This window comes from Rutilus rutilus (assembly GCF_951802725.1).
Source record: "Rutilus rutilus genome assembly, chromosome: 21".
In the NCBI taxonomy this organism is placed as follows: Eukaryota; Metazoa; Chordata; class Actinopteri; order Cypriniformes; family Leuciscidae; genus Rutilus; species Rutilus rutilus.
In genome coordinates, this window is record NC_140226.1 from 14,019,805 (window position 1) to 14,042,680 (window position 22,876).

General features: G+C 36.6%; 2 protein-coding genes across 8 annotated transcripts in view; one reads left to right on the plus strand and one right to left on the minus strand.

Moving 5' to 3' along the window:
• Positions 1-7,968, minus strand: part of nid2a (nidogen 2a (osteonidogen)) — a 42,807-nt gene extending 34,839 nt beyond the window's left edge. For all 7 annotated transcript variants that reach the window (XM_084392508.1, XM_084392512.1, XM_084392509.1 and 4 more), the window contains exons 1-3: positions 7,697-7,968; positions 6,465-6,767; positions 508-749 (exon numbers count right to left, since the gene is read on the minus strand). In XM_084392508.1, coding sequence (XP_084248634.1) covers positions 508-749; positions 6,465-6,767; positions 7,697-7,900 — 749 coding nt within the window. In that variant the 5' untranslated portion in view covers positions 7,901-7,968. The remainder of the gene's footprint in view (positions 1-507; positions 750-6,464; positions 6,768-7,696) is intronic.
• A 3,685-nt stretch (positions 7,969-11,653) lies between these two features.
• ptger2a (prostaglandin E receptor 2a (subtype EP2)) lies at positions 11,654-17,861 on the plus strand. Its single transcript, XM_084392515.1, has 2 exons — positions 11,654-12,810; positions 15,478-17,861. The coding sequence occupies exons 1-2, from the start codon at positions 11,989-11,991 to the stop codon at positions 15,769-15,771; spliced, it is 1,116 nt and encodes a 371-aa protein (XP_084248641.1). The 5' UTR covers positions 11,654-11,988; the 3' UTR covers positions 15,772-17,861.
• Positions 17,862-22,876: the final 5,015 nt, after the last annotated feature.

Consider the following 22,876-nt stretch of genomic DNA (forward strand, 5'->3'; position numbering starts at 1 on the left):
AAGGATTTCAAATAATCATTTAATGTTTGTTCTGCTTTACCTGTTTTATAATTTGGGGAGATAAACACCGTTCAAAAGTTTGGGGTCTGTATGTTTTTTTTAAATAAAATTAAATAATTGTATTTAGCAAGGATGCATTAAATTGATCAAAAATGACTAAAATATTAAGCAGAAAATAATAATAAATATTGACTGGAGTAATAGCATCCGAAAATTCAGCTTTGCCATCACAGGAATAAATAACATTTTAAACGTTAAAATAGAAAACAGTTATTTCATAATATTTTACTGTGTTTTTGATTACATAAATGCAGGTGAGCATAAGAGACCTCTTTCAAAAACATAAAAAATAATACTACCAACCCAAAACTTTTGAAGAGTAGTGTATAGTGTATAAATGTTATTATTTATGAACACTAACTGATAACAGTTTATTTTATTTTCAAATAACCTTCTGTATTAATTCTTAAAGAAAAAGTTATTTTATCTTATTTATGGTAAGCTTACTGGTAAAGGTTCTTGACGGACTGCTCGTTGGTGGTGACGCTGTAGTAAGGCCCCTCTGTCCGAGAAAAGAAGAAGTAGGACAGCTCTCCTCTGGTAAAGCCCACACGTGCTGGAAGCTCAATTTCGACATTGTAAGATTCTTTGGGCCGGGTCCCAAAAAACTGCAGGCCATCCTCAGGGTATAGAAAGAGCGCATAAGTATCCTTCTCATTGTACGCAAGCACCACTTGGAACGTGTTTATCTAAAAGAAAGAAGAGATGGCCATTACTCAGGGCTCCAGAATTCTTCGCAGCACTTTAGAAGGTAATAAAAAGACTTTCAAAACACATCACCTGTTATATACTGTAAATCTATCGAACATGTTTAACTAAAGAACTTCTTTTTCCTTACTTTTGGACAAAGTGATCTCAAAGAGATTTGCTTTCTGTGTACATCAATTGGTTCTGGAGATCTCAACCATCTAGAACTTCAGCCGTAACCCAAATATGGTGTTTCTAACAGCTTCACTGATTTTACAAGCCAAGTGACCCACCAAATGTGCCCCCCACAAGGATTCCCCACATCAGTACTATATGTTGCCTCCTTTTGGCCCCGTTTACACCTGGTATTAAGATGCGTTTTTGGTCGATCGGATCACAAGTAGACAAGGGAGACAAATTTCCAGTTTACACCTTTCAATCACTTCTGTCCTGATTTCTGTTAGGGGAGGGTCTAGAAGCGGGTAAATGTATGGGTTTTTTCAGATCTTTCGATGTAATGGACAAAATAAGCTTGCACAATTTACATATGAACGTGCCCGGAGATTACGGAAAAACATACGGAGAGCAGCAGTTTTCATTTCTGATATGATAGCCTCAAGACAGCGTGTTAGAAATCAGGAATGGTGAGAGAACATTGTGCTTGGTACATTTTTCATCTTCAAACCAAACTTTGGTCTCCAGCCCACAAAGTTTAAATCCTGTCTAGCTAGCGCGATTCCCAAAATGTTCACGCGTTAGGTCAGTAGGCGGAAAGTAGGTGGTCTTTTGTGGCTGTTTGAACTCATTCAACCACATGTGCGTTTACTCTACGAAAGCAATCCGGTCGAATGCGTTTTCAACTAACTCTGGAAGTGGTCAAAAGTGACTAGCTAGACTAGCTCGAGACTTTCATTTTAGACCCCGTTTACACCTGTATTTACCGATGTCCACTTGTGATCGATACAAATTTTTTACAAAAGAATCTTTATACCAGGTGTAAACAGGGCCATTGTTGTTTTTCACACATACTTTTACTGCACTTAACACACCACTAAAAAAGTTTTGAGAGTCTGTGACTCTTGGCCATGTCAACAGTGGCAGATATGATGAAGAGGATCATAGGATATTACAGTGCTATGCATAAGTTTAGACACCCATGCTAAAGTTGACTAAAAAGAGGAATAAAAAATCATCTTTTGGAAATTGAACTTAATGCCTTAATTTAAAAAATTAGGAAAAATCCAACCTTTAAGGACACCAATTTTCTTTGTGAATGAATAATGTATCGTAAATAAATAAATGTTCTTCCTTAAAATACAGGGTGCATAAGTTTGGACACCCCTATGTTAAATTCCCATAGAGGCAGGCAGATTTTTATTTTTAAGTATTTTTTGTAAAAAAAATTTTAGGATACTATGCATCCTGATAACGTTCCCTTGGCCTTTGGAATTAAAATAGCCCCACATCATCACATAGCCTTCACCATACCTAGAGATTGGCATGGGGTACTTTCCATAAGATCATCTCTCAATGCAAATCAAACCAGCTATTAGGCTAACTGAAATAAAACCATGCCAATCTCTAGGTATGGTGAAGGCTATGTGATGATGTGGGGCTATTTTAATTCCAAAGGCCAAGGGAACTTTATCAGGATGCATAGTATCCTGGATCCATGAAGTAACTGGCCTTTAAAAATAAAAATCTGCCTGCCTCTATGGGAATTTAACATAGGGGTGTCCAAACTTATGCACCCTGTATTTTAAGGAAGAACATTTATTTATTTATGATGCATTATTCATTCACAAAGAAAATTGGTGTCCTTAAAGGTTGGATTTTTCCTAATTTTTTAAATTAAGGCATTAAGTTCAATTTCCAAAAGATGATTTTTTTATTCCTCTTTTTAGTCAACTTTAGCATGGGTGTCTAAACTTATGCATAGCACTGTATTTTAGCGTTATTATTTATATACAATTATAGTATTTACTCATATTTTGAATTAGTTTTATACATTTTTAGTTTCCATTTTATTTTAGATTTTTAAGTTTTAGTCATTTTGTTGTGTTCTTTAGTTCTTTAGTTAAAATATTTTTATTATTTCAATTTTATTTTTATTTTAGTCATTTTCGTACTTCATCTTATTTTATTTCAGTTAGTTGACAAGGCAACATTTCCCATTTCTCTCTTGTTTTATTCCAGCTTTAGTTCAATTGACAGTTTTTAATAGTTCACTGCCCAACTAGCCTCTCAATTGTGCCTGCAACACTTACATGTAAAATCAACATCAAAGGCAGTTTGCAATCCATTTTGCATTCATAATGTAAAATAATTCCAAATGAGCCTTGATATACAAATAAGGATGCTTGGTGCAGTTGCGGCATAAATGGAGCGAGTTACATTAGCTACATTTTCATCAAAGATTATGAAAGCGGGCATGTTTCTTCTTCTGAATAACTTGCAAAGATGAGTTGTTCCCAATGCGCATTATGAAAATAAACTGGGTCTATTTTTTAAGTAAGCTTTTCTAACAAGACATCCTAATGATATTCAACCCAGATATTAAGATGCCCTTCCCCCTTTCCAGCCTCTCACGTACACACACACACACACACACACACAGAGGTTGTGTGTGAAATTCCTCTCCTCTGTTTAGTAATCCAAGCTGTCCCCGAGTAGAGCTATCACCTCCACGAAACAACCCCCAATTCCAGAGAGACAATGCTGCATCTGGCTTTCAGAGAGCCTCGGGCTGCCTCATTCCCCAGCATGCACCCCTCCTCGATCCCCTCACCCAACCCTGCAGCCTTCAGCTTCAAACTCCTAATTGCAGGACCACACTGCCTCTGAGCAGTGCAGAAACACACCCATAAACAAGATCGTTTAAAGATGTTAAGGTGCGAAAAAGATATTAGACCCCCACAATGTAGGTGCTTATGAGCTTGAGATGGTACTACATCAATATTATCAATAATATTACAGTAATCATCATCACCATCATCATAACATCAATACTATTACAGTATTTTTCTTCATTATGTCTTATATATATAGTGACTATATATAGTCAAGTCACCTTTATTTATATAGCGCTTTTTACAATACAGATTGTTTTAAAGCAGCTATACAGTGATAACAGGAAAATATTGTTTTGTAAAAAAAAAAGTTTCTGCTGTACAGCAGATTTAGAAGAAAATAGTGTTATAGTCTAGCTTAAGTAAGTTCAGTGACGGTTCATTTTTGTTTAAATTTTTTTATTAATTTAGTTAATTTATATATATAGCCGCTCTGGAGAAAACAGCTCAGTTCAGTTCTCAAATAATGGTGTCAATTCAGGCAGATCAATAATATTGTTGAATATTAAATGTTAAATGTTTAATAATATAATATATATATATATATATATATATATATATATAAACACTTAAAATATTTTAATTTGATTTTCTAAAACTTATTTCATTTCTAAATTTAAGGATTTTAATACTTTTTTATTGTTATTTGTTATATTGTATAGCCTACTGTATTTCTTTTTCTTGTCATTATTTGTGTTGTGTATAAAGTCCAACATTTGTGAAGTATCGCCTCCATAACCCCGTCTTTCTGGACTGACAGACATCTGGAGGGGGCACAAGACCAGATATAGTGGTTCAAATCCCAAAGGAAAACAAGATATCATCCCAAGATTTCCACCATTTAGTCCCCCTGAGCTTCAGCAAACTGCAGAGAGACCGAGCGGAAGCGTAGTAAATCAAATCAAGGATGTGCTCTCTTCAAACAAGCCCTATGGCCTACAGCTATTCAATTGCAATCAAGTAAAATGTAGTAAGCAAACATTGCGTAAGATAGTAAACACTTCTAAAAGCATGCAACCTTTTAGCCCGGAAAGATGACTGGAGTTTGACTTTCCGCCCAGTATCCCTGCAATGGGAGCTTCTACCAAGTGACTGGGCCAAAATACTGGAGTTTGACTTTCCGCCCAGTATCCCAGCAATGGGAGCTATCTATCTAGCTTCTACCAAGTGACTGGGCCAAAATACCGGAGTTTGATTGGATGCACTGCATTTTATGTAAAAAAAGAAAAGAAAAGTTGAATGTTGAATAACCTATTTATTTTTTAAATCCTAAATATGCTTAGTTGCATTTTATTATTTGCACTTAGCTTTGTTCTTTTTCTGCTAAACAGAACCAAGTGGAACTCTTGGTGATATTTACTCTGAGGATACAAACATACACATGAACATGGCCTTGTGCAACCTCAACAAGAGAAGAAAAATGCTGCTTCCGGAACCAATGAATAACAAATGCTAATATTTTATGAGCAGAGCAGCTGTTTCTGCTCAGCAGTCTGGACAAGAGAGCCAAACATGCACTAGACTCTAGTGACTAGAGGCTTGAAGAAGGACCCGCTCATTAATGCCCATTAGAGTAAAACACTGAAAACACTCAGAATTCAGTTCCATTTCAGCTCTGCAATCACTTCACTTACACATCAGAATATTGACCGACAACTGTTACATTGCTAAATGGAAATATGGTCTGAATGTGAGAGATGCATTTAGGATATGACCAGTCTACTGAGAAATTCACCTATAAATGATATAAAACTGGATTTTGTGCCTGTAAATGTGGTTCAACAGATGCATTACTGTGTAAAAGTTTGGGGTTGGTAAGATTTTATGTTTTTTTCTCGTATGCTCAGCACGGCGGCATTTATTTGATCAAAATTACAGTAAAAGAATTATATTGTGAAATGTTATTACAATAAAAAAACTTTGAGCTATTTTAATATATTTTAAAATATAATTTAGGCTATTAATGTGATGCAAAAGCTGAATTTTCAGCATCATTACTCCAGTCTTCAGTGTCACATGATCCTTCAGAAATCATGCTAATATGATGATTTGATGCTTGAAAAAAGTAAAAACCATGATTTTGTCAGGATTCTTTGATGAATAGAAAGTTCAAAAGAACTTTTGTAACTTTATACATATTTGATCAATTTAATGTGTCCTTGCTGAATAAAACTATTAATTTCTTTTTAAAAAACTTTAATGGTATAGTGTACACTTGATGATTTACTTAAAATGGATCACAGAGCTGTTTTAATGGACATTTGGGAAAACCAATGCTAAATGCAAATAATAAATACAACTTAAGTTGGCATAGCAAAAAAAAAAGTATCAATTTTATTATATGAATAAATATTACAAGATTTTACTATGTAACAATATTTTATTAAGTTAATAGATTATTACATTTATTCTTTCAATGTGTGATTTTAACTGCATTTTTGTCTGCTTTTGTACAGTAGACTATTCTGGTACTTGATGTCCGATGTAAAATTTGACCCTAGAAGCAAAGCCAGCTGGGAACCACTGCAAACTTAATTAGATTCAATAAGCCCGTCAGGCCCCCTGAGAAACACTGTGGCTCTGATAATCTAAAACCTTCCAAGTCATTACTCAGCATTTCTGTGGTATGCGAGGTGTTGATAAAACCTAATCACTGAAGTGACGGGGACAATTAGGAGCAATTCAATCCCACCAATTGTTCGAGTGAATTGCAGGTAAAATGAAAGGCTCAAGGGCTCTGGGATAGATTAGCGGGTTCTGGGAGACGCTATTGTGTGCGCAGCCCCCCTCTAGGCCTGAGATTAGGACAGATGACCAGCTTTGATAACCTCTGATAACCTAAAGCACCACTTTAAGCAGTTCTCTTACCCGATTGGATGGGCCGGAGCTGCGGGTGAGCTCCTCATAAGCTGACACGTTCTCCCAGGTGGCGATGAAGGCATGGGTAGGGGTGAACGTGGCATCTGGAAAGCCTCTCCTGACATCCGCTTCCGCCCGATTCAGCACGGTAGGAGACTCCGTCTGCCGGTAGAAGATGGATCCTTTTCCTTTGCTGGTGTCAATGTCAGCCAGGAAGGGGGCGATGACAGGGAAGTCGGTGGGGAAGCCGTCATCCACGTACTGCTTCTCCATGGGAAGATCCTGAGTTGAGATGATTCCATTGGTGGCCACCTGGAACGAGACATTTAAAGACACAAAACAAACTGAAACCTGTCCATGATGATCTTAATCTGGGGTCATGTTCTTATTTTTTTTAGAGTAAAATCATACAGTGATATGGTCATTTTTGATCACTTTGGATGTAAATTTAAAAAATGAGCTTAAAATGTTACACTTAAAAAAACATTTTTTTAAAATTGTTACAGTTTATTTGGTAACACTTTATTTTACAGTGTCCGTGTTACATATGTTACATGTACTTACCATACTTACCAAATTATGCATAATTACAAGTAACTAACCCTCAGTACTTAAAGTACTTACTCAGTACTTAAATATATTGTAACAATGACACCTTAAAATAAAGTGTAACTCTTTATTTTAAGGTGACATAGTTACATTGTAATTACTCAAGTAAGTACTGAGTAATAATTAACTAGATGTACTTACTATAGAGTTACGGTTAGGGTTTGGTTTAGTTATTTGTAATTATGCATAATTTGCTGTTATTACTATAGTAAGTACATGTAGTAACGTGTAACTATGTCACCTTAAAATAAAGTGTTACCAAAGCTTTTAAAAGCATTTAAATTCTAAAAACATTTTTTTTTAAAACTGAGAAGAAATTACAAACATTATTATTGTGATAAGTACAGACAGAAATAAAAATGTCATATAACATAATAATGAAATTGTTTAACAGTCTACAGGGACATGCTCATCTCAAAATAACAACAAATATTTTTAATATTACAGCATAATCATTTATTATTATTATTATTATTAGATTTTTGCTTAAAGTCTTTACACACAACTTTATCTATCGACAAAGCCTGATCTATTAATATGTATGTATTATATACTTGTTACAGTACGAGATACGCTAATTCTTTAGGCAAGACAACAACAACAACACATTATCATCCGCTTGATGTACTCACATATAAGATAGTGAAGGACGCCTCATAGAAGTACATGGGTTTGGTTAGCGTGATCACTTCAGAAGTCTCATCGTCCCCCTCTTGCAGAGTTACATCGCCGTAAAACATCCCATATGGATAGATGTCATGTCTGTGGATAGCTGTGACATGGTGAACTGTCCAGAAAAGTTGTAAAAAGAACAGTGTTGTTTTGCCCCACGTCATTTTAAAGAACAGCTAGTACACATGCAGCTTAGTATACTTGCGGCACACTCAGATTGAATGAGTTTGAGTGCGCGCTGATGATGTTGGGCATGAAAGTGGGAAGTTTGGGATCCAGAACTCCACGGGACGGGAGGGTTTGTAGGAGGTCACGCGGACGTTGATTGGCTAACGGGTGACACTCGGGACACCGTCTGCATTTCATTACATTTACAAGAAAAGAGACTGGGGGGAAAAAAGGCGAAATTTATTTATTTAATGGCGAAATTTATTAGAAATTGTTTTTAAATGTATGGTCTTCTTAAATAATTATTTATATTATATTATAAAATATATATTCATTAAAATGTTATAATATTAGTATTAAAATAACTATCTCTAAATTTGAATGCATTATATAACTTTTTTATTTTATAGTGAAATTATATAATAGGCCTATATTTTATTCTGTTAAATATCCAGCTTTTCATAATCCCTCGTGTTTTTCCTATGCTTTTACCTGACAGTTTAATGATAATTACATTAAGACTGCTTTAATCCGATTATTCAATCTGAAAGAATCTTTAATCAGTTTAAGGAGTGTAAATATCAATAACAAATGGATGAGTGTCACTAATCTAATCACTGAGGCTCATCAAAGACTGCAGTATATGACAGTGAAGTTCTGTTGCTATCATGATGTTTGTATTCGTATTGTGAATATTACACAATACATACTTTCTGTCATTTCTGTATATTGCACATATTGTGTAAATTATGTATTATGTGTGACAACAGTGCTGTATTTGTATTTCATATTTTCAAATTCATCTTGAGAACTGATCATGTCTTCTTTGTTTTTAATGCCATCTAGTGGCCATTCCTATCATCAACGCTGGAAATGGGACAAAAAAATAAGAAATAATGTGAAAATAATTTTTGCAGGACTATGGCACAAACCACTTGACTTGTGCCATGGCTTGACCTTTTCTCATGTCTTTTAACAACTTTGTCTGCAAACTAATGTGTTTACAATGCATGAAAATGAAATGTAACTGAGTGACTTTTTGCTGCTAGAGAAATGATCACTCATTGGTAACATGGACTGTAGAGCAGCACAGGTCAGAGTTGTGTAAGTCACAACAAAGTTAAATTAAACCATGCAATGTTGATTCATGCTCTTATATTTGTTTTATCTGAATCTTCAAACCAATAAAAAGGTTTAGTTTCTGATCGTTTACAAGGACACAAACTTGATTATCTATTCATTTTTAGTGTCCAACAGGGCAAAAGGCCCCTCAGGGTGAAAGGCCACAGTATTTTCCTAAACATGTTTGTTACTAAATACTGAGAACCCGTCCTGTTCCACGTGTCATTGCAAGAACTGAGGTCAAATTTTAATTTGATTTGATACAGGATGATAATTCTTTGATGAACAGAAAGTTCAAAAGAACAGCATCTATTTGAAATGAAATGAAGTAACATAAATGTCTTTACTTTTCATTTTTGATAAATTTAATTCATCCTTGCGGAATAAAAGTATTGATTTCTTTAAAAAAAAAAAAAAAAAAAAGATTTAAAAAAAAAATACCCCAAACATTTGAAAGGTTGAGATATGGATTTATATATATATATATATATATATATATATATATATATATATATATATATATATATATATATATATATATATATATATATATATATATTACAGATTTATGTAGATGTCACATTCTTCACCGTCTGTCTCTGCACTACAGTTCCCAGAATCCTCCTTCATCATCACCTGCACCTGCTGTTCATCATTATCATCATCTCCCTCACCTGTGTTCCAGTTATTATCATCATCTGCATCACCTGTCTTGTGTTCATCTGTCTGTGTATTTAGTTCCCCTTCTCACCCATGTCTTGGCCGGTTATTGTTTGTGTTAGCACTCTGTATGTGCACGCACACTGTTCTGTATATTCTTCAGTTTAAATAAATATTTAGTATCTTTGCCTACGTGTATCTAGACGTTACAGTAGATCATGAAAAAAAATCGTAAAACATTCACATATAATTTCTACAACTGTCGAATACATGAAAGTTAAATGAATTAAATTATATTCTCGTTTATTTTAGTACCATAAAAATAGCCTTACCTTTTTTAGCCTGTGGAGGGCGCCAGATAAAAACAAAAAACACTAAACCTAACGCTGAATTGGTTTGTACTCTGTAAACATGTAAAACGATTTTAGATTTTTTGTGTTGCAAATAAGCTTTTGTTATCACACCTCAACAACGCAAATTCATTTATTATTTGTTTGACATTACTTTGGCTCATTTATTCATCCTACAACAATCATAAATTGCACAATAAGGTTTCCTTTAGGCCTCTATTATTTTGTTAGTTAGTGACGTGTGTCTTTTCATTGCCTAAGTGAAATTTGATCGTCTCCTGATGTACGTGAGATGTTCTTCAGTTTCAAATTTCAGGACAGTTTGCTTTGTTCATAACCGTGTTTGGTTTGTCAACATGAGCATAACCGCTGTTTGTAGCCTACTGTAACACATGCAGTGTGTGTGCAACATCAAGCATTATGGCCAGACATGAGGAGAGCTCTGCGAATCCAACCATCATTCCCATATAGGCCTAACACAAACGCAAGCTCCACATTTAAGGTAAAAAAAAAGGGTTACACTTTATTTTAAGGTGTCCTTGTTACAGTGTAATTAGTTGTAGGCTAATTAACTACATGTAATTGGGGTTAGTAGCATCTAACTATATGCATAATTGACTGTTATTACTATATTAACTACATGTAAAATGTGTAACAGGGACACTGTAAAATAAGGTGTTACCAAAAAAGTTTTGTTTCTTGGATGGAAATATGCCTAGCCTAGCTAACAATATGAACAAAACATTTTAAAACACAGCAGTATACATAAAATTGTACTTGGAAATGTGTAAATGCTGTTTTATTATAACATACAACATAAAAATACAAGGAAGCCCTAAAGTAAAAAGAGTACAAAAATTCCTTCTGGCAAGACAATAAAACACGTAGCAGCACGTTGTGAGCTCAGGTCTGTACAGCCCAACCTTAAAGCCAAGGAAAGTTCTGTACCGTCTCTCAGCATTTAGAAACGTTTGGTTATCTAAAGTAGATTTAACTATCTGAAAATAAAGAAGCTGTTGGAAAAGAAGCCAATTGAGCTGTTTCTGGGTCTAAAGATCAATGTTTCGGGGCCGTTTTCAAAGGTTTTGATCAGGTCCATTCTAGAATAAGATCTAAAGGGCACTTAGCACTTTGGAGGACAAATGTATTTATTTGTTTATTTTATTTCATTTATTGTCATAGATCTTACACCAGCTATTTTAAGGATCATTCTTGTCATGTAGTCTTTGGTGGTATGATGTTTTGTTGTAATTTCAAGGATAGTGGCCATTATTTAATCAGTGGTAATTTTGACAATCATTCTTTCCTAAAGGCAAATTTAGTAGCTTAAATCACATGCAACCCTTACCAAGAGACAATTTCAGGGCCATTAAAAAAAAAAAAATTAGATTAGCTATTTGATTCTTATTATTTGTATAAATACAGCACAGGGCTCTTTTGGGACCCCAAACTGCCAGGAAGTAGAGTCTCAACAGACTCAAACTCAACATGAGGTTTTAAGGAAGCTTGAATTTCTCAGTCCTGTGTCTGGACCAGTGTGTGTGTGTGTGTGTGTGTGTTGAGGGTGGAGTCAAGACGTTGTTTCACCAGTCACCAGCTCATTCAGCAGAGGAACTCATGGCTCACACTACATTCTCCCACCACTGCCTCTTTGCCTTCGAGAGCATGGGGCAGACAAAGAGGCAAGTCTGTCTGACACCAGAGGCATTGAAATACTGCTATGGTTCTGCAATGCGGTGCACACCGTGCTTAGATTGATGAACTCCATGATTTTACCAGGATGAACAACCTTTAAGCTTTTAAGATTTTTAAATTGAATGCAGTTTTTCTGATGTAGAGTTGGGTTTTCTCAAACATACCAACCTAAACTAATTCAAGGAAGCTTTTCACTTGAAGAACTTTGAGGTTCCAAGAAGATCTACAACAGGAGCGTTGATATACCCACTGCAGGAATGGGGAGAGAGAACAAAACAGACTGTCTTGACAGTCTGAGCATTGAGGAGAGCGAGGGCCCGACCATCAGCGCGATGATGTTCGCAGCTGGAGTGCTGGGGAACCTGGTTGCGTTGGTTCTCCTGGAGTTCCGCAGGAGGAAAGAGAAGAACCGGCAGCGGCAAACTCTGTTCCATTTTTTGGTGACCACGTTGGTCATTACGGATCTAATGGGCACCTGCATGATCAGTCCCCTTGTGCAGATTGCACACTTAACTAATACCACACTAGTTGGGATGACTGAGTCTTCTGCGGTGTGTCAATATTTTGGATTTGCAATGACTTTCTTCAGTCTGGGGACACTTTCCATCCTCCTCACCATGGCACTGGAGAGGTGCATCTCCATCGGGTACCCGTACCACTATGGGAGGCACGTCACCAAGCGCTGTGGATACATCACCATCCCTTGCATTTATCTAGTCTGCTTTCTATTCTGCTTGATGCCGTTTGCAGGCTTCGGGAAATACGTGCAATACTGTCCAGGGACGTGGTGTTTTATTGACATGAAGCCTGAGAAACCTAAGGACCAGGTTTATGCCAACGTTTATGCCATCGTTTATGCCACCGTGTCGCTGCTTATTATTGTAGTTACAGTGGCATGCAACTGTTTTGTAGTTTATCATCTGGTGTTGATGAACCAGAGGCGCAAAATGAACCGAGGATCGGTGCACACCCGGAGTAAAAGAGACAGGAGGCACTTCTCATGGGCAGAGGAGGTGGAACATCTCATTCTTCTGGTCTTCATGACAGTCATATTTGTCATTTGTTCCCTGCCATTAATGGTAAGACTTACAGTATCTTATTAGGATGAAGGAAAGTGATTTGTTGTAAATTCACTCAAATATTATAAATATAAGTCCTTCAGGCATCAATAAACTACTATATAAAGAGATAGAAAATTAAATACATGTTATTGTTAAAGTTTATGATGTAAAAAAGAGGGTAAAACATATTTTTTTATATTTCACTACTTATTATTAATATCAATGATATTGCAAACCTTCTTACTTATCCATAGAGAAAATATATTCCTATTAACAACAATATCAGAAGTTGCAAAAGATAAAAGATGAATAAGAAACAATATTAATAGATTGCTTATGTAGCCTACTACAGAGACATTAATTTGCAGATAAATCATGATTTTTTATTTATATTTTTGACATTTTTAAGTATTTTTTTCTTGTCTTCATTTATAATGTAGCTGTCATTTATATTCAGTTTATAGAAAAGAGACATTATCGCTTAACCGTCATTTAAAAGCAAACAACAGGTTTCATGGACGGATGCTTCCATATTATAGTTCAGGTTACTGGGCATGGGGATGTTGAGGTTTCTAAGTAACCGCATATTTTCTTGCTGATTTATTGACAGAAAGGAATGGTTATAAAAATTAAAAAGGTTTTGATCTGTCTTGGAGAAGCTGGTATTTATGAAAAGAAATGCCACGGAAACGAAAGTGCATGAAAGCATTTAGCATTTTGAAAAGGACGGCTTACTGAGATCTTGATCAAACCCAAGATCATGATACGGAGCTACTTTCAAAATCATCTCACCTCCATCAGAGCTTCTGCACCAACAATAACTGACAGTATGAGATTTAGATAGCTGGAGCGCATTTTTTCTTGGAGTGTATTATTAATTCTAGACTAGATTGTGGTTGTGACACACAAAGACTCTAAGTACTGACAGACCAAGTCTAGCTGAAACCAGACTCAAATCCAGCTCTTCAGTCACCTATGCCAGCCATGTTAATTATTTAGAAATGACATTAACAGTAGGTGAAATGACATTAAAGTATTACAGGTTAGTATTCGTGGCTCCTTCTGCAAACTTATTGCTGATTCACTGGTTTGAATTGAGTTTATTAAGGACAACTGAATTTCAGCATAAATTACAAGTAATGTCATTTCAGATCCCAGCAACCCACTGACTAAATTTGCGGGACGGGCAACTAGGTGATTACATGGAAGGCTCCTGTCTGGTGAAAGATCATGCATAATCAGAATCATTAGATTTCATAACAAAAAGGATAGAAATGTTTAGTAAAACATGATTTTTAAATGTATATTTGCACTGATAAACTAGTCACCACCAAATAAGGCATTTTGAAAAGATCCAGCATCAGTGTTTACACTTTTTTTGGGGAAATAACATATGAATGCCATGGTTTCTGCATATTAAAATTGAATAGAAGAAAGTATTTTAACATACAAAGAGATTACGCACTTTAGTTTAAAGACTCCAGTTTGATGAAATGCAGTGCATGAGAATTTCGTAATAGCCGACTTTCATCATACTTCATGGTGTGTGAAAAAAAACAATCCTATTCGGAAAAATATAACTTCTACAGTGTGTTTACCATCACTTTTGTGTGTGATAAAGGAAAAACAAAACAAAGGCTTATGTAATAAAAAAACTATGAGTAGAGGTAAGCAAACTTAGGAAAATAATATGAATCATTTCTGCTCTGTTTAGGAGAATGAACTGTGAAATGAAGTTTTTTACAGTGATCTTGTGAGTCATTGATGGGAACTCCAGGATGAAGACATCTAGAGAGTGGATTGTATTTTTTACGTAACTGCTTCCATGGGTGACAGAAATAGCAAAGTTTTGACAGACTGTGCCTCGTACTGTATATGTTTAGTTGTTTTATGCACACACAAAATCTTATGAGACCACATAAGTGTTTGCTGAAATCTCCTTAAAATGGAGTCAATGGGGAAAATGACTGATAAGTCTCTTGCCTTTTAAATTCCTATCTGTAATTTAGAGTAATAACATGTTAACGTGCACGTTGATGAAAGTAATGCGATTTAAGCGCATTATCTTGTGCGTGAGCACATCCACGTTGTTGTCATTAATATTGATCAATGAGCTGGTGTCTTATAGAAGCTTGTCAACAATGATAATGGTTTCTCCGATTAGATATGATTTGTGGGATGTGGAAAGTAACATGAATTATTAAAACCATGAAATGCAAAACTATACTTTGACCAGACAGTGTATACAGTGACTCTGCATATCTCATCACAATGCTTTCATTACAACTATTGCTAGCAGCTCTCACACTACATGCTAAATTTACATGGTGATATGTAACCAACTGTGATTAATTATTAATAAATTGAGTCTAGATAGATCTAGTTTGAAAATATTCTATCTATATTTATCTAAAAGGCCTAAAAACCAACGATGCATCAAGTCTACATTGACCAGAAATAAGATTTGCAATTGCTGATGCTCTTCTGAAAAATTTATATAAAAGTTTTTAGTTCTTGACATTTGATACAGTATTTCTGAAAATAGATATGCATCTTCATGCTTCTCTGGTTTCTTTTGTAAGTCTCACAGTGTTGTGCTCAGAATAAAAATCCGTTTCCTGTGACATCATCATCTGTGGTTAATGTTCTGTGGTTAATGTCTCTGAATTACCTTCTTCTCTCTAGATCCGTGTGTACATCAACTCCATAGTAAAGGATGGAGAACACAAGACTGATCTAATATTTCTGCGGTTGCTCTCGGTGAACTCCATCATTGACCCGTGGGTGTTCATCATCCTCAGCCCCTCGGTTCTGCGCTTCCTCTGGGGGGCGCTGTGTAAGACCACCTTTATGCCCTCCAGGAACTCCTTGTTCAAAACGTCCATTTCCAAGAATCCTGCAGGCCAAATCGAGCTGTTCCAACCCAGTTCCACCTGTGTGGAGACCACACACCTCAGCAAGTCTGTTCAGATGATCTGAAGTGATTGAGGACAATGACGATGGACTGGATGATTCCATCTAAAAATCGATATGATTTGGAAGGCAAGGCTCATCGAGGTTTAAAGTTCTTTGATAGTATTTCAAAATTCCAGGATCTTATCAGTTGACAACTTAAACAAATTGAGGAAAACCGTTGCCTTAAAATTATTAAGTAAATAAACTTCATGTGTACTTGAAAAAATTAAGTTATGTGAACTTGACAATTCCACATAACTGATAAGTTTATTAACTTAATCAATTTATGGCAACGGTTTTCCTTAAGTTAAGTCAACTGATCACTTTTTACAATCAATCTATCCATCCATCCATCCATCCATCCAGCTATCTGAGAACATCTTAACTGATTTGTCTGCCATTCCAATGGCGATCTGGTTTGTTTGTTGATCTAAAAACAGATTCAGAAACTGAGTGAGATAAACCCAAATGTGAGGTCAAAGGGATACGCTATGTTCCCTCAACCACTACAGTAATTGTTTTGAGACCAAGAGCCCTGTTAACTGCAATTACCTGAAGAAGTTGAAAAATGTTTAAGGCATGTTCAGTGGGAGTTCATTCATGGAGGATTTTTCAGTTTTGCCGGGGATATTCTGGGATTGGACTGTTTAAAAACAGAGAAACTGTCCTGAAGCTGATCGTTCCATGATCATTACTCATCCACATTTTTTGCAGGCTTGTGGTTTTCAGGTTAATGGTAAAAACGGCACGTTCTCCTTTGGACACGTTTGTTGTCAAGTGACTCATATGACGTGGTTTGCATTTCAAGTAATTCAGTTCTTCAAATGTTACATATGAAAGCTGTCTGCTTGTATTTATAATCTCAACATATTTATTGTGCTTTAATTTATGTTAATACAACTACAAGTCAATGACATATATGTGTCTTCATATATATGTAGGCTGACATGAATCAGTCATTTCTTTCATGTGAGAGATTCCGATTGTACATAATTGTACATAAGTATAAGCATTTAAGCATGACGACATGCGTGGTGCCGTTCAGTAGCTAAAGACCTGTTCTTTGTGTCAAGATACTTGTTTTTCTGTGCCTTTGAAGGTCTTGAATGTACTTGTGAAATAATGTGTTATCTACGTATGCATGTAATTTATGTTGAAGTGTTGTGAAACTGTCTGTTTAATGTGACATATTCTAAGCAAGTCATAGCCATCGAGATGCACTTCAAAACAGAGCAAAGAGATGCATTTTGAATTTGAATATAACAAAGTATTATCTGTCATTTTTAACAAGAAAAGTTGTTTGTCAAGACAAAATCGTGTTGTGTGTGGTTTGAAAGTTTAAAAAAAAAAAAAGTTTAAAAAGCCTTTAAGTTTGAAGGTTTATAGGCCTTATGGACAGAGAAAACAATATTTAAATTCCAACTCGTGAATAAAAAAGGGAGACAATTTTTCATTTCTGAATTTTGCCCAAACCTGCTCAGGACTCGTGTCTCTTGACAAAGAAATAAATAAAGCATGCATACTTTCCCTGAGGCCATAAATAAGTATGCAAACACTGAAATGCTTGTTGAGCGCATTGCTTGCACATGGTCCTCTTGTACATATTTAATGTTCTTGCATTACAGTGCTGTGATAAACCATGTGGCTCAAGGGGGTGATAGCCTTGCCATGTGTTTTATTCCAAGTTACTAGTTCCTCTGCATGTTTAACAAACCTTAATTAACTTGCTTGGCAAATTTTTTCTTCAAACTACTGCTCTGCCATGACAGTAACTGACCTGAACTGACCATAGAAAAAACACATTGCAATGGTATATCTCAGAATTCAATTATGTGTGAAAATATGTGAAGCTAAACTTTGCGCTTTAGCCTTGGGCCGCCTACATAGAGTACTCTCTGACAGACAGGAATGTCTAACGTGTTTGAAGGTGTGAAAGGGAGCCATGCCAGTTTGAAATAAACTCCACTCCACATTTTCAGATGCCTACGTCAGGTTCTGCTCGCATAATGCAGAGTTTCCTAAACCAGGGGTCGCAAACACTTGGTTTGTGACGGAACTGCAGGAAGTGAAAGCCTAAGTCCCTCCCCTTCCGGTGGAACACCATGGGACCTTAATTCGGAAAAATATTGTATGGTAGTCAATGGCGAGAGACAACAAATATTTTGATCTCGTTTGAATTGTGCCCTGAATTACACATATGATGTTTGACAATTTAAAAGATACATTTTAAAGTCAAGAAAGTCGCAGTTTGATGTAAAATTGTTGAGGTATAAGACTGTGAAAATACGTAATTACAAAGACTACAAACCCAAAAGACGCACATGTGACGTCATACCTTTTCTTTCAATGAATGAAGCTAACTTTACTGAAGCTAACGTCTGTCATTTTTTCTATAGTCTTACGTTATAATCGTAACGTTACGCCGTCATGCCTGAGTGTTTTGTACCAGACTGCACACGGTGACGTACATAGTGCGAGACGAGACCCAGATAGCACACTAGTGCTGCGTTCCAGTCCACTGTTAGACACGCACTTGCGAACTTCCCTAAGCACTTCCCCTTGGGGGAATCCCTGCCGCCATTTTGAAGTGCGTTCCACTTCGTGAAGTGGACGAGGGAAGTTTATATGGACAGACCCTCGTTCCCTCGATTTTGACCGAGGGAGCGAGTCTGCTTCAAATGTACACTTCAGGCACCTATATGTCCCACAATGCAGTACGATTGTGACGTCACTACATAGCTCGTCTAATCACCACCACACAGACAACTCTATGATATATTAATTATAATTTTTTTTAAATTTAAAACAACCCAAACACACCTATAAACATTTGGATGCTGCATTAAACAAATTATTAAAGGGAAAAAAATGTAAGTAATACATCAACTCCACAGCTGATTCCAAGTGATCAAGGGCTTAGGACGTTCCAGTTCAGACCATTGCAGTTTCCGCCAGTAGTGGGCACTTGCAATGACGTACATCCGAGTGAACGAGACGGAGGGAAGTTAGCAAGTGAAGGGCATGACAATTTTGAACTGGAACGCAGCACACATCAATTTGATGTGATGTTTACATCTGGAAGACGTATTTTTAAGACTGTTTGCTCATCTGCAATACTGTCAGATGTCAAATAGACGTTTAGAAGATGTCAGTTTAACATACATTCTAAATCATTGTATCTTAAAGACATCTTCTAAACGTCTATTTGACATCTGACAGGAAACGTCCTATAGACGCAAACACTCTTAAAAATACGTCTTCCAGATGTAAACATCACATCAAATTGACGTGTGTTATCTGGGGAGTAGTTCATTGAGCGATTTTCACATAAAACTAAATGGTACTCTTCTGTTTTATGACAAACTGCGCCTTTCTTGACTTTCATAATTATCTTTTAAATTGACAAACATCATATGTGTAATGCAGGGCACAGTTCAGACGGAATAAAAAGATAAGTTGTCTCTCGCCATTGACTACCATACATATTTTTTTCCGAAATAAGGTCCCATGAGCCGGAAGCGGAGGGGAGGGACTTAGGCTCTCTATAACTGAGAACATGCAAATGAGTTGTTAAATTATTGAAATATTAACTTCAAATCTCAAGGTGTATTCAAGTAAATATTTTAGGTCAAAGGGGTTCAGCTGACAAAAAAGTTTGGGAATCTCTGGCATCATAGGGATCCTGTGGGTGTCCCAGGGCTCAAGCAACCATGCAAAAATGCCAGATATTCTCCAATCAAAAAATCGATTGAAATTCAGGAACCTCTCTGATTGGTGGATAGCACATCTGGTCCCGGAGGGTGGTAATACACACACAGTTCTACTTTTACCATATAGCGTTAGGACTGTACAACCTGACATAAGCTTTCTGCTTTTTGCACGGTGATAAATTGCTTTTTTAAGTAATTAAATGCAAAATGATCAGGTATATCAGCTAGAGAGTGACTCACAACAACACTCACAGAATATGTGAATGTTTATGTTTGGTTGGTATAATGTAGACACTAATTCTACGCAAATTCTTCACAAGTCACGAATAACTTTTGGGTAATTAATTCATCAAGCGCACAGTCGCATGGAGATGAAGATTGTACTCTTTGAAAAAAAACTAACACCAAGTATTGATAACAAGTATTGAGTGATATCATGTTCATATTTTAAAACATTTGTTGCGTATCTGTGTGTATCAATGTGAGCACCCACCAGCAGAAACATAAATCTGCACCTATGCCAGGCATAACGGACAACTACTCATAAACTCAAACCATACTTATCAAAGTTGACATGAAACAGAAGTTGTGATAGACTTTTCTTCCCTTTTGTGACGTATGTCCAAGTGAACGGCATCTCGAACAATAAAAAATGTAGGGCTGCTCTTGATTTTGTCCATTGGGAATTGATTGGATGGTTGTTGTTTGTTACTGATGTGATGTCATGTGAGTGACGGGTTGCTCCGCCCTCGCACCAGTGATCACATCATCAGAGAAGAGAAGAGATGTCGCTGTAGGGGAAGTTATTTTGTTTAAAGATTACGAGGGCACATGAATTATAAAAAATAATGATGAGCATGTCATCATGATTGTCAGCAAATCATTTATAATGAATACTGAATAAAAAACTAAATTCAAAGCTGGATTCAAAGCATTTTTTGAGTGGAGGAAATACACTATGAATTAATTGTGCAAACTGACTGGTGGACAAATCAATACAAAAATATGCCAGTTAATTCTGTGGGCAGAAAAAGTGCAAAAATGGTTGTATACCAGGTAAATACTTTTGACTTCTCCGAATAATTACAGTTTTTCTCAATTGCTTTGGCACATTTCTGGCAAAACTAATATGTGTAATATGCCTAATTTACATAAACTAGATTGCAGTCATAATCAGTTCACATGTGCATGGCTCAACGGAAAACACACTGGGTTTACACATCTGACAAGTGGAACAGAACCCCCCATAAGTCTATTAATTGTTCGGCAGATATGAGGATATCAGAGATCAATCTCACAAAAATAATTCTGTTTATTTTATCTGAAAGATCATTGCAGTTACTAAAAGTTGAAATCACTTAGCTTCAGCCTGATTGTGGGAACTTGAGTTTTTCACAAGACAAATATCAAAATATGTGAATATTTAGATAACAGCGCAGGGTCTGATACTCGTGACACAGTTCACCCATAGGGAGTGTGGGAAGAAGGACAAAGATCTTGATCGCTTCTCTTCAGCTCAAGCAAACCTCGCCTCAGACGTCATGGTAACGTTTCTATAGCAAACCACAGCAGGTACCTACCCGAGGCTGTCTTGAGAGCTAGAATTTCCTGTGGTTAATTTGGTGATTTAGCCTACACTGAGAATTCATAAAAGTGTTCAGAACATTTACTGCATCGCTGATGAGATACAATTAGATTTAGAAGCCTTGGCTTAAATTTTCACTATCAGTCCTCAACCACTTTTTGTTTATCTGAATACAGAGGCAATGATGTGTCAACTTGATTTGTTGTAAAATACCTTTAAGTGATTCCCATGGTGCCTGATGCCTTGTCTCTCGCCTCTGCAGTGTCTTTACCATAGACTGTAAAAAATAGGTCTTTACACAGTTGTGTGAAAGTCTATTGATTCAGCCCATTGATTCAGAATGATATATTCACAGACTTAAGATCTCATTAAAATCGCTACATGAGCCGTTTCGGCTTCTATACTTGTTTTTTATACCCGAGTAGTGTGTAGTCAACCATTTACATAACAATTTCCATAAGTGTCTGCTCATGATTAATTGTCCATTATGTATTTTAAGATAATAGCATGTTAAACATCAGTTTGTGACTGAAACGAATAGCCTATGTTGTGTCTTAATTGTATACATCTCATTAAAACCTGTCAAAAAATAATTCACTTTACATATACACATATATATACATACATACACACATACATATATATATACACATATACATATACATATATATATATATATATATATATATATATATATATATATATACACACACACACACACACATATACACACATATATATATATATACACACACACACATATACATATACACACATATATATATACTGCCAAAAGTTTTGGGACGTCTGCCTTTACATGCACATTAACTTTAATGACATCCCATTCTTAATCTGTAGGGTTTAATGTGGAGTTGGCCCACCCTTTGCAGCTATAACAGCTTCAACTCTTCTGGGAAGGCTTTCCACAAGGTTTAGGAGTGTGTTTATGGGAATTTTTGACCATTCTTCTTGAAGCGCATTTGTGAGGTCAGGCACTGATGTTGGATGAGAAGGCCTGGCTCGCATTCTCCGCTCTAATTCATCCCAAAGGTGTTCTATCGGGTCGAGGTCAGGACTCTGTGCAGGCCAGTCAAGTTCCTACACTCCAAACTCGCTCATCTATGTCTTTATGGACCTTGCTTTGTGCACTGGTGCGCAGTCATGTTGGACCATCCCCAAAGTCTGGAGCATGAAATTGTTCGAAATGTTTTGGTATGCTGAAGCATTAAAAGTTCCTTTCGCTGGAACTAAGGGGCCAAGCCCAACCCCTGAAAAACAACCCCACACCATAATCCCCCCTCCACCAAACTTTCCACTTGGCACAATGCAGTCAGGCAAGTACCGTTCTCCTGGCAACCGCCAAATCCAGACTCATCCATCGGATTGCCAGAGAGAGAAGCGTGATTCGTCACGCCAGAGAACACATCTGCACTGCTCTAGAGTCCAGTGGCGGTGAGCTTTACACCACTGCATCCGACACTTTGCATTGCACTTGGCTTGGATGCAGCTGCTCGGCCAAGGAAACCCATTCCAGGAAGCTCTCTACGCACTGTTCTTGAGCTAATCTGAAGGCCACACGAAGTTTGGAAGTCTGTAGCTATTGACTCTGCAGAAAGTTGGTGACTTCTGCGCACTGTGCGCCTCAGCATGCGCTACCATTTCGTGACTGAGTTGCTGTCGTTCCCAATTGCTTCCACTTTGTTATAACACCACTAACAGTTGACTGTGGAATATTTAGTAGTGAGGAAATTTCACGCATGACCTTATTGCACAGGTGGCAACCTATACCACGCTTGAATTCACTGAGCTCCTGAGAGCGACCCATTCTTTCACA

Bases quoted from the DNA above. Each gene is read 5' to 3' on its own strand.
- ptger2a (XM_084392515.1), top strand. From the start codon at position 11,989: ATGGGGAGAGAGAACAAAACAGACTGTCTTGACAGTCTGAGCATTGAG. The intron at 12,811-15,477 runs GTAAGACTTACA...TCTTCTCTCTAG, and splicing joins TTTGTTCCCTGCCATTAATG to ATCCGTGTGTACATCAACTC.